Source organism: Salvelinus alpinus, chromosome 20 (assembly GCF_045679555.1).
Source record: "Salvelinus alpinus chromosome 20, SLU_Salpinus.1, whole genome shotgun sequence".
NCBI lineage: Eukaryota > Metazoa > Chordata > Actinopteri > Salmoniformes > Salmonidae > Salvelinus > Salvelinus alpinus.
Genome location: NC_092105.1, coordinates 1206895 through 1222064, shown reverse-complemented (window position 1 = coordinate 1222064; position 15170 = coordinate 1206895). Strand labels below are relative to the sequence as shown.

The 15170-nt window shown below is 50.6% G+C and overlaps 1 protein-coding gene across 1 annotated transcript in view; it reads right to left on the bottom strand.

Annotated features, from left to right (window-relative positions):
• The window catches only part of LOC139547255 (unconventional myosin-X-like), a 72254-nt gene extending 63311 nt beyond the window's left edge, over nt 1-8943 (bottom strand). Inside the window, exons 1-4 of the mRNA XM_071356316.1 lie at nt 8884-8943; nt 6681-6804; nt 2989-3232; nt 586-681 (exon numbers count right to left, since the gene is read on the bottom strand). Coding sequence (XP_071212417.1) covers nt 586-681; nt 2989-3232; nt 6681-6804; nt 8884-8943 — 524 coding nt within the window. The remainder of the gene's footprint in view (nt 1-585; nt 682-2988; nt 3233-6680; nt 6805-8883) is intronic.
• Nucleotides 8944-15170: the final 6227 nt, after the last annotated feature.

Sequence of the window (15170 nt, the reverse complement as noted above, 5' to 3'; positions counted from 1 at the left end):
AGGTCATTAGGACCTGATGGAGGGACAATAGAGCCCTGAGTACCAGGTCATTAGGACCTGATGGAGGGACAATAGAGCCCCGAGTACCAGACCATTAGGACCTGATGGAGGGATAATAGAGCCCTGAGTACCAGGACATTAGGTCCTGATGGAGGGGCAATAGAGCCCTGAGTATCAGACCTTTAGGACCTGATGGAGGGACAATAGAGCCCTGAGTACCAGGCCATTATGACCTGATGGAGGGGCAATAGAGCCCTGAGTACCAGACCATTAGGACCTGATGGAGGGACAATAGAGCCCTGAGTACCAGGCCATTAAGACCTGATGGAGGGGACAATAGAGCCCTGAGTACCAGGCCATTAAGACCTGATGGAGGGGACAATAGAGCACTGAGTACCAGGCCATTAAGACCTGATGGAGGGGCAATAGAGCCCTGAGTACCAGGCAGTTAAGACCTGATGGAGGGACAATAGAGCCCTGAGTACCAGGCACTTAGGACCTGATGGAGGGACAATAGAGCCCTGAAGACCAGGCAGTTAAGACCTGATGAATCATGACTGCTGGTGTGGCGTAGTCTGAACATACCTGGCTTCTTCAGGAGTCTCTGCGTAGATGTGGTATGTTCTCTCTTCAGTCACGATGTTCAGAGAATTCTCCTTGGCATGGTTATCCACTATGTCCCTGTAGACAGCAGGATAGGACACCACAGGTTAGAGACAGGTTATCCACTATGTCCCTGTAGACAGCAGGATAGGACACCACAGGTTAGAGACAGGTTATCCACTATGTCCCTGTAGACAGCAGGATAGGACACCACAGGTTAGAGACAGGTTATCCACTATGTCCCTGTAGACAGCAGGATAGGACACCACAGGTTAGAGACAGGTTATCCACTATGTCCCTGTAGACAGCAGGATAGGACACCACAGGTTAGAGACAGGTTATCCACTATGTCCCTGTAGACAGCAGGATAGGACACCACAGGTTAGAGACAGGTTATCTACTATGTCCCTGTAGACAGCAGGATAGGACACCACAGGTTAGAGACAGGTTATCCACTATGTCCCTGTAGACAGCAGGATAGGACACCACAGGTTAGAGACAGGTTATCCACTATGTCCCTGTAGACAGCAGGATAGGACACCACAGGTTAGAGACAGGTTATCTACAATGTCCCTGTAGACAGCAGGATAGGACACCACAGGTTAGAGACAGGTTATCCACTATGTCCCTGTAGACAGCAGGATAGGACACCACAGGTTAGAGACAGGTTATCCACTATGTCCCTGTAGACAGCAGGATAGGACACCACAGGTTAGAGACAGGTTATCTACTATGTCCCTGTAGACAGCAGGATAGGACACCACAGGTTAGAGACGGGTTATCCACTATGTCCCTGTAGACAGCAGGATAGGACACCACAGGTTAGAGACAGGTTATCCACTATGTCCCTGTAGACAGCAGGATAGGACACAACAGGTTAGAGACAGGTTATCCACTATGTCCCTGTAGACAGCAGGATAGGACACCACAGGTTAGAGACAGGTTATCTACTATGTCCCTGTAGACAGCAGGATAGGACACAACAGGTTAGAGACAGGTTATCTACTATGTCCCTGTAGACAGCAGGATAGGACACCACAGGTTAGAGACGGGTTATCCACTATGTCCCTGTAGACAGCAGGATAGGACACCACAGGTTAGAGACAGGTTATCCACTATGTCCCTGTAGACAGCAGGATAGGACACAACAGGTTAGAGACAGGTTATCTACTATGTCCCTGTAGACAACAGGATAGGACACCACAGGTTAGAGACAGGTTATCTACTATGTCCCTGTAGACAGCAGGATAGGACACCACAGGTTAGAGACAGGTTATCTACTATGTCCTTGTAGACAGCAGGATAGGACACCACAGGTTAGAGACAGGTTATCCACTATGTCCCTGTAGACAACAGGATAGGACACCACAGGTTAGAGACAGGTTATCCACTATGTCCCTGTAGACAGCAGGATAGGACACCACAGGTTAGAGACAGGTTATCCACTATGTCCCTGTAGACAGCAGGATAGGACACCACAGGTTAGAGACAGGTTATCCACTATGTCCCTGTAGACAGCAGGATAGGACACCACAGGTTAGAGACAGGTTATCTACTATGTCCCTGAAGACAGCAGGATAGGACACCACAGGTTAGAGACAGGTTATGAATTGGAGAAATTAGGTTAACTGCAGTCGGCCAACATTGCATTGAATCGGAAATGACACCAGGGCTCTGTCCAAAAGGGAACACTAGTGCACTATTTTTGACAAGGGCCTATAGCATCAAAAGTAGTGCACTCCATAGGGAATAGGGTGTAGGAGAACTATGGGCCCTGGTTAAAAGTAGTGCACTACATAGGGAATAGGGTGTAGGAGAACTATGGGCCCTGGTCAAAAGTAGTGCACTACACAGGGGAATAGGGTGTAGGAGAACTATGGGCCCTGGTCAAAAGTAGTGCACTACATAGGGAATAGGGTGTAGAAGAACTATGGGCCCTGGTCAAAAGTAGTGCACTACACAGGGGAATAGGGTGTAGGAGAACTATGGGCCCTGGTCAAAAGTAGTGCACTACATATGGAATAGGGTGTAGGAGAACTATGGGCCCTGGTCAAAAGTAGTGCACTACACAGGGGAATAGGGTGTAGGAGAACTATGGGCCCTGGTCAAAAGTAGTGCACTACATAGGGAATAGGGTGTAGGAGAACTATGGGCCCTGGTCAAAAGTAGTGCACTACACAGGGGAATAGGGTGTAGGAGAACTATGGGTCCTGGTCAAAAGTAGTGCACTACACAGGGGAATAGGGTGTAGGAGAACTATGGGCCCTGGTCAAAAGTAGTGCACTACATAGGGGAATAGGGTGTAGGAGAACTATGGGCCCTGGTCAAAAGTAGTGCACTACACAGGGGAATAGGGTGCCATTTGGGACACACAGAGGCTCTTACTTGGCGGAGCGGATGTCGACGGTCCCCTTCAGTTTCTCCTCGCTGTCGTTCTCAAAGTACATCAGTTTATCGTCTCTCAGGACGAACCAACGCTGCTTCCAGTTCCTTCTGGACAGAGTGGACATGCCGCCTCCCTTCTTATACAGCCAGCCACTCTTCAGACTGTCCTGCTTCGCCCTGAACCACATGAAGGTGTCGTCCTTCAATACACACCACCTCCGTCGCCACGGGATCATCAGTCCACCTGGGAGAGACAGGAGAGAGAGAGGGGAGAGAGGGGAGAGAGGGGAGAGAGAGGAGAGAGAGAGGTAGAGAGAGAGGGGAGAGAGGGGAGAGAGGAGAGAGAGAGGGGAAAGAGATTACATTACCTCTCTTCTTCCACCAGCTTGGTTATAGGTTTACTTTGGAAGTTAACTTTCCATGCCAATAAAGTGTATTAAATTGAACTGAATTGAGCGAGAGAGAGGGGGGGGGAGAAGGGAGAGAGAAGGGAGAGAGAGGAATAGAGAAAGAGGGAAGAGAGAGGAGAGAGGAATAGAGAAATAGGGAGAGAGGGGGAGAGAGAAAAGAATAGAGATATAGGGAAGAGAGAGAGGAGAGAGAGAGGAATAGAGAAATAGGGAAGAGAGAGGAGAGAGAGAGGAATAGAGAAATAGGGAGAGAGGGGGAGAGAGAGAAGAATAGAGATATAGGGAAGAGAGAGAGGAGAGAGAGAGAGGAATAGAGAAATAGGGAAGAGAGAGGAGAGAGAGAGAAAGAGGGGAGAGGGGAGAGAGAGGAGAGAGAAATATGGGGGAGAGAGAGGGGGAGATAGAGAGGAATAGAGAAATAGGGGAGAGAGAGAGAGGGGAGAGAGAGAAATAGAGAAAGAGGGGGGGGGGGGGGGGAAAGAGAGAGAGAGAGAGAGGTCCACTCCCCAACCAAGAATATGTGTACTAGACTACTAGAGCTCTACAACATAACAGAAGCCTGCTAGACTACTAGAGCTCTACAACATAACAGAAGCCTGCTAGACTACTAGAGCTCTACAACATAACAGAAGCCTGCTAGACTACTAGTCCACTACAACATAACAGAAGCCTGCTAGACTACTAGAGCTCTACAACATAACAGAAGCCTGCTAGACTACTAGAGCTCTACAACATAACAGAAGCCTGCTAGACTACTAGAGCTCTACAACATAACAGAAGCCTGCTAGACTACTAGAGCTCTACAACATAACAGAAGCCTGCTAGACTACTAGTCCACTACAACATAACAGAAGCCTGCTAGACTACTGGAGCTCTACAACATAACAGAAGCCTGCTAGACTACTAGTCCACTACAACATAACAGAAGCCTGCTAGACTACTAGAGCTCTACAACATAACAGAAGCCTGCTAGACTACTAGAGCTCTACAACATAACAGAAGCCTGCTAGACTACTGGAGCTCTACAACATAACAGAAGCCTGCTAGACTACTAGAGCTCTACAACATAACAGAAGCCTGCTAGACTACTAGAGCTCTACAACATAACAGAAGCCTGCTAGACTACTAGTCCACTACAACATAACAGAAGCCTGCTAGACTACTAGAGCTCTACAACATAACAGAAGCCTGCTAGACTACTAGAGCTCTACAACATAACAGAAGCCTGCTAGACTACTAGAGCTCTACAACATAACATAAGCCTGCTAGACTACTAGTCCACTACAACATAACAGAAGCCTGCTAGACTACTAGAGCTCTACAACATAACAGAAGCCTGCTAGACTACTAGAGCTCTACAACATAACAGAAGCCTGCTAGACTACTGGAGCTCTACAACATAACAGAAGCCTGCTAGACTACTGGAGCTCTACAACATAACAGAAGCCTGCTAGACTACTAGAGCTCTACAACATAACAGAAGCCTGCTAGACTACTAGAGCTCTACAGCATAACAGAAGCCTGCTAGACTACTGGAGCTCTACAACATAACAGAAGCCTGCTAGACTACTAGAGCTCTACAACATAACAGAAGCCTGCTAGACTACTAGTCCACTACAACATAACAGAAGGCTGCTAGACTACTAGAGCTCTACAACATAACAGAAGCCTGCTAGACTACTAGAGCTCTACAACATAACAGAAGCCTGCTAGACTACTAGAGCTCTACAACATAACAGAAGCCTGCTAGACTACTAGTCCACTACAACATAACAGAAGCCTGCTAGACTACTAGTCCACTACAACATAACAGAAGCCTGCTAGACTACTAGAGCTCTACAACATAACAGAAGCCTGCTAGACTACTAGTCCACTACAACATAACAGAAGCCTGCTAGACTACTAGTCCACTACAACATAACAGAAGCCTGCTAGACTACTAGAGCTCTACAACATAACAGAAGCCTGCTAGACTACTAGTCCACTACAACATAACAGAAGCCTGCTAGACTACTAGAGCTCTACAGCATAACAGAAGCCTGCTAGACTACTGGAGCTCTACAACATAACAGAAGCCTGCTAGACTACTAGAGCTCTACAACATAACAGAAGCCTGCTAGACTACTAGTCCACTACAACATAACAGAAGCCTGCTAGACTACTAGAGCTCTACAACATAACAGAAGCCTGCTAGACTACTAGAGCTCTACAACATAACAGAAGCCTGCTAGACTACTAGAGCTCTACAACATAACAGAAGCCTGCTAGACTACTAGTCCACTACAACATAACAGAAGCCTGCTAGACTACTAGTCCACTACAACATAACAGAAGCCTGCTAGACTACTAGAGCTCTACAACATAACAGAAGCCTGCTAGACTACTAGAGCTCTACAACATAACAGAAGCCTGCTAGACTACTAGAGCTCTACAACATAACAGAAGCCTGCTAGACTACTAGAGCTCTACAACATAACAGAAGCCTGCTAGACTACTAGTCCACTACAACATAACAGAAGCCTGCTAGACTACTAGAGCTCTACAACATAACAGAAGCCTGCTAGACTACTAGTCCACTACAACATAACAGAAGCCTGCTAGACTACTAGAGCTCTACAGCATAACAGAAGCCTGCTAGACTACTGGAGCTCTACAACATAACAGAAGCCTGCTAGACTACTAGAGCTCTACAACATAACAGAAGCCTGCTAGACTACTAGTCCACTACAACATAACAGAATCCTGCTAGACTACTAGAGCTCTACAACATAACAGAAGCCTGCTAGACTACTAGTCCACTACAACATAACAGAAGCCTGCTAGACTACTAGAGCTCTACAACATAACAGAAGCCTGCTAGACTACTAGTCCACTACAACATAACAGAAGCCTGCTAGACTACTAGTCCACTACAACATAACAGAAGCCTGCTAGACTACTAGAGCTCTACAACATAACAGAAGCCTGCTAGACTACTAGAGCTCTACAACATAACAGAAGCCTGCTAGACTACTAGAGCTCTACAACATAACAGAAGCCTGCTAGACTACTAGTCCACTACAACATAACAGAAGCCTGCTAGACTACTAGTCCACTACAACATAACAGAAGCCTGCTAGACTACTAGTCCACTACAACATAACAGAAGCCTGAAACATCTACATGCCTGTCGACCAGTGGTTTATCTAGCATCTGTCCCAAATAGCACCCTATCCCCTATGGGCCCTGGTCAAAAGTTGTGCACTATATAGGGAATAGGGTGCCATTGGTGAATGTACTCACCCTTCATGTAGAGGTAGCTGTGAAAGTATGGAGGCCCAGAGCCGTTCAGTAGATTGACCCTCCCATTGGACACCTCCTCGTCTGTGTCCACATAACCATCGGTGCTTGTGTCACTGTCTATAAACTGAACATCACATACATAGACATATTATTACACAGCTAATGTCTAGCCAGAGCACAAACAGATCTGGGACCAGGCTAGGATAGTATGGTTCTGTTAGTGATGCAGGTCTGGGACCAGGCTAGGATAGTATGGTTCTGTTATAGATCTGGGACCAGGCTAGGATAGTATGGTTCTGGTAGTATGGTTCTGTTAGTGATGTTATTGATCTGGGACCAGGCTAGGATAGTATGGTTCTGTTAGTGATGTTATAGGTCTGGGACCAGGCTAGGATAGTATGGTTCTGTTAGTGATGTTACAGATCTGGGACCAAGCTAGGATAGTATGGTTCTGTTATAGATCTGGACCAGGCTAGGATAGTATGGTTCTGTTAGTGATGTAGGTCTGGGACCAGGCTAGGATAGTATGGTTCTGTTAGTGATGTAGGTCTGGGACCAGGCTAGGATAGTATGGTTCTGTTAGTGATGTTATAGATCTGGACCAGGCTAGGATAGTATGGTTCTGTTAGTTATGTAGGTCTAGGACCAGGCTAGGATAGTATGGTTCTGTTACAGGTTTGGGACCACGCTAGGATAGTATGGTTCTGTTATAGATCTGGGACCAGGCTAGGATAGTATGGTTCTGTTAGTGATGTTATGTTATCTGGCTATGCTCCATGATATGTAGACTTGTTCATTTATCAGACACAGTGGGCTCTCCAACCCTGTTCCTATCCAGTACTCTGTATGCCATGGGCTCTCCAACCCTGTTCCTACCCAGTACTCTGTATGCCATGGTCTCTCCTACCCTGTTCCTGCAGCTACCCAGTACTCTGTATGTCATGGTCTCTCCAACCCTGTTCCTGCAGCTACCCAGTACTCTGTATGTCATGGTCTCTCCAACCCTGTTTCTGCAGCTACCCAGTACTCTGTATGCCATGGTCTCTCCAACCCTGTTCCTGCAGCTACCCAGTACTCTGTATGCCATGGTCTCTCCAACCCTGTTCCTGCAGCTGCCCAGTACTCTGTATGCCATGGTCTCTCCAACCCTGTTCCTACCCAGTACTCTGTATGCCATGGTCTCTCCAGCCCTGTTCCTGCAGCTACCCAGTACTCTGTATGCCATGGGCTCTCCAACCCTGTTCCTACCCAGTACTCTGTATTCCATGGGCTCTCCAACCCTGTTCCTGCAGCTACCCAGTACTCTGTATGCCATGGTCTCTCCAACCCTGTTCCTACCCAGTACTCTGTATGCCATGGGCTCTCCAACCCTGTTCCTGCAGCTACCCAGTACTCTGTATGCCATGGTCTCTCCAACCCTGTTCCTACCCAGTACTCTGTATGCCATGGGCTCTCCAACCCTGTTCCTACCCAGTACTCTGTATGCCATGGTCTCTCCAACCCTGTTCCTGCAGCTACCCAGTACTCTGTATGCCATGGTCTCTCCAACCCTGTTCCTGCAGCTACCCAGTACTCTGTATGCCATGGTCTCTCCAACCCTGTTCCTGCCCAGTACTCTGTATGCCATGGTCTCTCCAACCCTGTTCCTACCCAGTACTCTGTATGCCATGGTCTCTCCAACCCTGTTCCTACCCAGTACTCTGTATGCCATGGGCTCTCCAACCCTGTTCCTACCCAGTACTCTGTATGCCATGGGCTCTCCAACCCTGTTCCTACCCAGTACTCTGTATGCCATGGTCTCTCCAACCCTGTTCCTACCCAGTACTCTGTATGCCATGGGCTCTCCAACCCTGTTCCTACCCAGTACTCTGTATGCCATGGGCTCTCCAACCCTGTTCCTGCAGCTACCCAGTACTCTGTATGCCATGGGCTCTCCAACCCTGTTCCTGCACCTACCCAGTACTCTGTATGCCATGGGCTCTCCAACCCTGTTCATGCAGCTACCCAGTACTCTGTATGCCATGGTCTCTCCAACCCTGTTCCTGCAGCTACCCAGTACTCTGTATGCCATGGTCTCTCCAACCCTGTTCATGCAGCTACCCAGTACTCTGTATGCCATGGGCTCTCCAACCCTGTTCCTGCAGCTACCCAGTACTCTGTATGCCATGGTCTCTCCAACCCTGTTCCTGCAGCTACCCAGTACTCTGTATGCCATGGTCTCTCCAGCCCTGTTCCTGCAGCTACCCAGTACTCTGTATGTCATGGTCTCTACAACCCTGTTCATGCAGCTACCCAGTACTCTGTATGCCATGGGCTCTCCAGCCCTGTTCCTGCAGCTACCCAGTACTCTGTATGTCATGGTCTCTCCAACCCTGTTCCTGCAGCTACCCAGTACTCTGTATGCCATGGTCTCTCCAACCCTGTTCCTGCAGCTACCCAGTACTCTGTATGCCATGGTCTCTCCAACCCTGTTCCTGCAGCTACCCAGTACTCTGTATGCCATGGGCTCTCCAACCCTGTTCCTGCAGCTACCCAGTACTCTGTATGCCATGGTCTCTCCAACCCTGTTCCTGCAGCTACCCAGTACTCTGTATGCCATGGGCTCTCCAACCCTGTTCCTGCAGCTACCCAGTACTCTGTATGCCATGGGCTCTCCAACCCTGTTCCTGCAGCTACCCAGTACTCTGTATGCCATGGGCTCTCCAACCCTGTTCCTGCAGCTACCCAGTACTCTGTATGCCATGGTCTCTTCAACCCTGTTCCTGCAGCTACCCAGTACTCTGTATGCCATGGGCTCTCCAACCCTGTTCCTGCAGCTACCCAGTACTCTGTATGCCATGGTCTCTCCAACCCTGTTCCTGCAGCTACCCAGTACTATGTATGCCATGGTCTCTCCAACCCTGTTCCTGCAGCTACCCAGTACTCTGTATGCCATGGGCTCTCCAACCCTGTTCCTGCAGCTACCCAGTACTCTGTATGCCATGGGCTCTCCAACCCTGTTCCTACCCAGTACTCTGTATGCCATGGGCTCTCCAACCCTGTTCTAACCCAGTACTCTGTATGCCATGGGCTCTCCAACCCTGTTCCTACCCAGTACTCTGTATGCCATGGGCTCTCCAACCCTGTTCCTACCCAGTACTCTGTATGCCATGGGCTCTCCAACCCTGTTCCTACCCAGTACTCTGTATGCCATGGTCTCTCCAACCCTGTTCCTACCCAGTACTCTGTATGCCATGGGCTCTCCAACCCTGTTCCTACCCAGTACTCTGTATGCCATGGTCTCTCCAACCCTGTTCCTGCAGCTACCCAGTACTCTGTATGCCATGGTCTCTCCAACCCTGTTCCTGCAGCTACCCAGTACTCTGTATGCCATGGTCTCTCCAACCCTGTTCCTGCAGCTACCCAGTACTCTGTATGCCATGGGCTCTCCAACCCTGTTCCTGCAGCTACCCAGTACTCTGTATGCCATGGTCTCTCCAACCCTGTTCCTGCAGCTACCCAGTACTCTGTATGCCATGGGCTCTCCAACCCTGTTCCTGCAGCTACCCAGTACTCTGTATGCCATGGTCTCTCCAACCCTGTTCCTACCCAGTACTCTGTATGCCATGGTCTCTCCAACCCTGTTCCTACCCAGTACTCTGTATGTCATGGTCTCTCCAACCCTGTTCCTGCAGCTACCCAGTACTCTGTATGCCATGGTCTCTCCAACCCTGTTCCTGCAGCTACCCAGTACTCTGTATGCCATGGGCTCTCCAACCCTGTTCTAACCCAGTACTCTGTATGCCATGGGCTCTCCAACCCTGTTCCTACCCAGTACTCTGTATGCCATGGGCTCTCCAACCCTGTTCCTACCCAGTACTCTGTATGCCATGGGCTCTCCAACCCTGTTCCTACCCAGTACTCTGTATGCCATGGTCTCTCCAACCCTGTTCCTACCCAGTACTCTGTATGCCATGGGCTCTCCAACCCTGTTCCTACCCATTACTCTGTATGCCATGGTCTCTCCAACCCTGTTCCTGCAGCTACCCAGTACTCTGTATGCCATGGTCTCTCCAACCCTGTTCCTGCAGCTACCCAGTACTCTGTATGCCATGGTCTCTCCAACCCTGTTCCTGCAGCTACCCAGTACTCTGTATGCCATGGGCTCTCCAACCCTGTTCCTGCAGCTACCCAGTACTCTGTATGCCATGGTCTCTCCAACCCTGTTCCTGCAGCTACCCAGTACTCTGTATGCCATGGGCTCTCCAACCCTGTTCCTGCAGCTACCCAGTACTCTGTATGCCATGGGCTCTCCAACCCTGTTCCTACCCAGTACTCTGTATGCCATGGTCTCTCCAACCCTGTTCCTACCCAGTACTCTGTATGTCATGGTCTCTCCAACCCTGTTCCTGCAGCTACCCAGTACTCTGTATGCCATGGTCTCTCCAACCCTGTTCCTGCAGCTGCCCAGTACTCTGTATGCCATGGTCTCTCCTACCCTGTTCCTGCAGCTACCCAGTACTCTGTATGCCATGGTCTCTCCAGCCCTGTTCCTGCAGCTACCCAGTACTCTGTATGCCATGGTCTCTCCAACCCTGTTCCTGCAGCTACCCAGTACTCTGTATGCCATGGTCTCTCCAACCCTGTTCCTGCAGCTACCCAGTACTCTGTATGCCATGGTCTCTCCAACCCTGTTCCTACCCAGTACTCTGTATGCCATGGGCTCTCCAACCCTGTTCCTGCAGCTACCCAGTACTCTGTATGCCATGGGCTCTCCAACCCTGTTCCTGCAGCTACCCAGTACTCTGTATGCCATGGTCTCTCCAACCCTGTTCCTGCAGCTACCCAGTACTCTGTATGCCATGGTCTCTCCAACCCTGTTCCTGCAGCTACCCAGTACTCTGTATGCCATGGTCTCTCCAACCCTGTTCCTACCCAGTACTCTGTATGCCATGGTCTCTCTAACCCTGTTCCTGCCCAGTACTCTGTATGCCATGGTCTCTCCAACCCTGTTCCTACCCAGTACTCTGTATGCCATGGGCTCTCCAACCCTGATCCTGCAGCTACCCAGTACTCTGTATGCCATGGGCTCTCCAACCCTGTTCCTGCAGCTACCCAGTACTCTGTATGCCATGGTCTCTCCAACCCTGTTCCTGCAGCTACCCAGTACTCTGTATGCCATGGGCTCTCCAACCCTGTTCCTGCAGCTACCCAGTACTCTGTATGCCATGGTCTCTCCAACCCTGTTCCTGCAGCTGCCCAGTACTCTGTATGCCATGGGCTCTCCAACCCTGTTCCTGCAGCTACCCAGTACTCTGTATGCCATGGTCTCTCCAGCCCTGTTCCTGCAGCTACCCAGTACTCTGTATGTCATGGTCTCTCCAACCCTGTTCATGCAGCTACCCAGTACTCTGTATGCCATGGGCTCTCCAGCCCTGTTCCTGCAGCTACCCAGTACTCTGTATGTCATGGTCTCTCCAACCCTGTTCCTGCAGCTACCCAGTACTCTGTATGCCATGGTCTCTCCAACCCTGTTCCTGCAGCTACCCAGTACTCTGTATGCCATGGTCTCTCCAACCCTGTTCCTGCAGCTACCCAGTACTCTGTATGCCATGGGCTCTCCAACCCTGTTCCTGCAGCTACCCAGTACTCTGTATGCCATGGTCTCTCCAACCCTGTTCCTGCAGCTACCCAGTACTCTGTATGCCATGGGCTCTCCAACCCTGTTCCTGCAGCTACCCAGTACTCTGTATGCCATGGGCTCTCCAACCCTGTTCCTGCAGCTACCCAGTACTCTGTATGCCATGGGCTCTCCAACCCTGTTCCTGCAGCTACCCAGTACTCTGTATGCCATGGTCTCTCCAACCCTGTTCCTGCAGCTGCCCAGTACTCTGTATGCCATGGGCTCTCCAACCCTGTTCCTGCAGCTACCCAGTACTCTGTATGCCATGGGCTCTCCAACCCTGTTCCTGCAGCTACCCAGTACTCTGTATGCCATGGTCTCTCCAACCCTGTTCCTGCAGCTACCCAGTACTCTGTATGCCATGGTCTCTCCAACCCTGTTCCTGCAGCTACCCAGTACTCTGTATGCCATGGGCTCTCCAACCCTGTTCCTGCAGCTACCCAGTACTCTGTATGCCATGGGCTCTCCAACCCTGTTCCTACCCAGTACTCTGTATGCCATGTGCTCTCCAACCCTGTTCCTACCCAGTACTCTGTATGCCATGGGCTCTCCAACCCTGTTCCTACCCAGTACTCTGTATGCCATGGGCTCTCCAACCCTGTTCCTACCCAGTACTCTGTATGCCATGGTCTCTCCAACCCTGTTCCTGCAGCTACCCAGTACTCTGTATGCCATGGTCTCTCCAACCCTGTTCCTGCAGCTACCCAGTACTCTGTATGCCATGGTCTCTCCAACCCTGTTCCTGCAGCTACCCAGTACTCTGTATGCCATGGGCTCTCCAACCCTGTTCCTACCCAGTACTCTGTATGCCATGGGCTCTCCAACCCTGTTCCTGCAGCTACCCAGTACTCTGTATGCCATGGGCTCTCCAACCCTGTTCCTACCCAGTACTCTGTATGCCATGGGCTCTCCAACCCTGTTCCTGCAGCTACCCAGTACTCTGTATGCCATGGGCTCTCCAACCCTGTTCCTGCAGCTACCCAGTACTCTGTATGCCATGGTCTCTCCAACCCTGTTCCTGCAGCTACCCAGTACTCTGTATGCCATGGTCTCTCCAACCCTGTTCCTGCAGCTGCCCAGTACTCTGTATGCCATGGGCTCTCCAACCCTGTTCCTACCCAGTACTCTGTATGCCATGGGCTCTCCAACCCTGTTCCTACCCAGTACTCTGTATGCCATGGTCTCTCCAACCCTGTTCCTACCCAGTACTCTGTATGCTATGGTCTCTCCAGCCCTGTTCCTGCAGCTACCCAGTACTCTGTATGCCATGGGCTCTCCAACCCTGTTCCTACCCAGTACTCTGTATGCCATGGTCTCTCCAGCCCTGTTCCTACCCAGTACTCTGTATGCCATGGGCTCTCCAACCCTGTTCCTAACCAGTACTCTGTATGCCATGGTCTCTCCTACCCTGTTCCTGCAGCTACCCAGTACTCTGTATGCCATGGTCTCTCCTACCCTGTTCCTGCTGCTACCCAGTACTCTGTATGCCATGGTCTCTCCAACCCTGTTCCTGCAGCTACCCAGTACGCTGTATGCCATGGTCTCTCCTACCCTGTTCATGCAGCTACCCAGTACTCTGTATGCCATGGTCTCTCCAACCCTGTTCCTGCAGCTACCCAGTACTCTGTATGCCATGGTCTCTCCAACCCTGTTCCTGCAGCTACCCAGTACTCTGTATGTCATGGGCTCTCCAACCCTGTTCCTGCAGCTACCCAGTACTCTGTATGCCATGGTCTCTCCTACCCTGTTCCTGTAGCTACCCAGTACTCTGTATGCCATGGTCTCTCCTACCCTGTTCCTGCAGCTACCCAGTACTCTGTATGCCATGGTCTCTCCAACCCTGTTCCTGCAGCTACCCAGTACTCTGTATGCCATGGGCTCTCCAACCCTGTTCCTACCCAGTACTCTGTATGCCATGGTCTCTCCAACCCTGTTCCTACCCAGTACTCTGTATGCCATGGTCTCTCCAGCCCTGTTCCTGCAGCTACCCAGTACTCTGTATGCCATGGGCTCTCCAACCCTGTTCCTACCCAGTACTCTGTATGCCATGGTCTCTCCAGCCCTGTTCCTACCCAGTACTCTGTATGCCATGGGCTCTCCAACCCTGTTCCTACCCAGTACTCTGTATGTCATGGTCTCTCCAACCCTGTTCCTGCAGCTACCCAGTACTCTGTATGCCATGGTCTCTCCAACCCTGTTCCTGCAGCTACCCAGTACTCTGTATGTCATGGTCTCTCCAACCCTGTTCCTGCAGCTACCCAGTACTCTGTATGCCATGGTCTCTCCAACCCTGTTCCTGCAGCTACCCAGTACTCTGTATGCCATGGTCTCTCCAACCCTGTTCCTGCAGCTACCCAGTACTCTGTATGCCATGGGCTCTCCAACCCTGTTCCTGCAGCTACCCAGTACTCTGTATGCCATGGTCTCTCCAACCCTGTTCCTGCAGCTACCCAGTACTCTGTATGCCATGGGCTCTCCAACCCTGTTCCTGCAGCTACCCAGTACTCTGTATGCCATGGTCTCTCCAACCCTGTTCCTGCAGCTACCCAGTACTCTGTATGCCATGGTCTCTCCAACCCTGTTCCTGCAGCTGCCCAGTACTCTGTATGCCATGGGCTCTCCAACCCTGTTCCTACCCAGTACTCTGTATGCCATGGGCTCTCCAACCCTGTTCCTACCCAGTACTCTGTATGCCATGGTCTCTCCAACCCTGTTCCTACCCAGTACTCTGTATGCTATGGTCTCTCCAGCCCTGTTCCTGCAGCTACCCAGTACTCTGTATGCCATGGGCTCTCCAACCCTGTTCCTACCCAGTACTCTGTATGCCA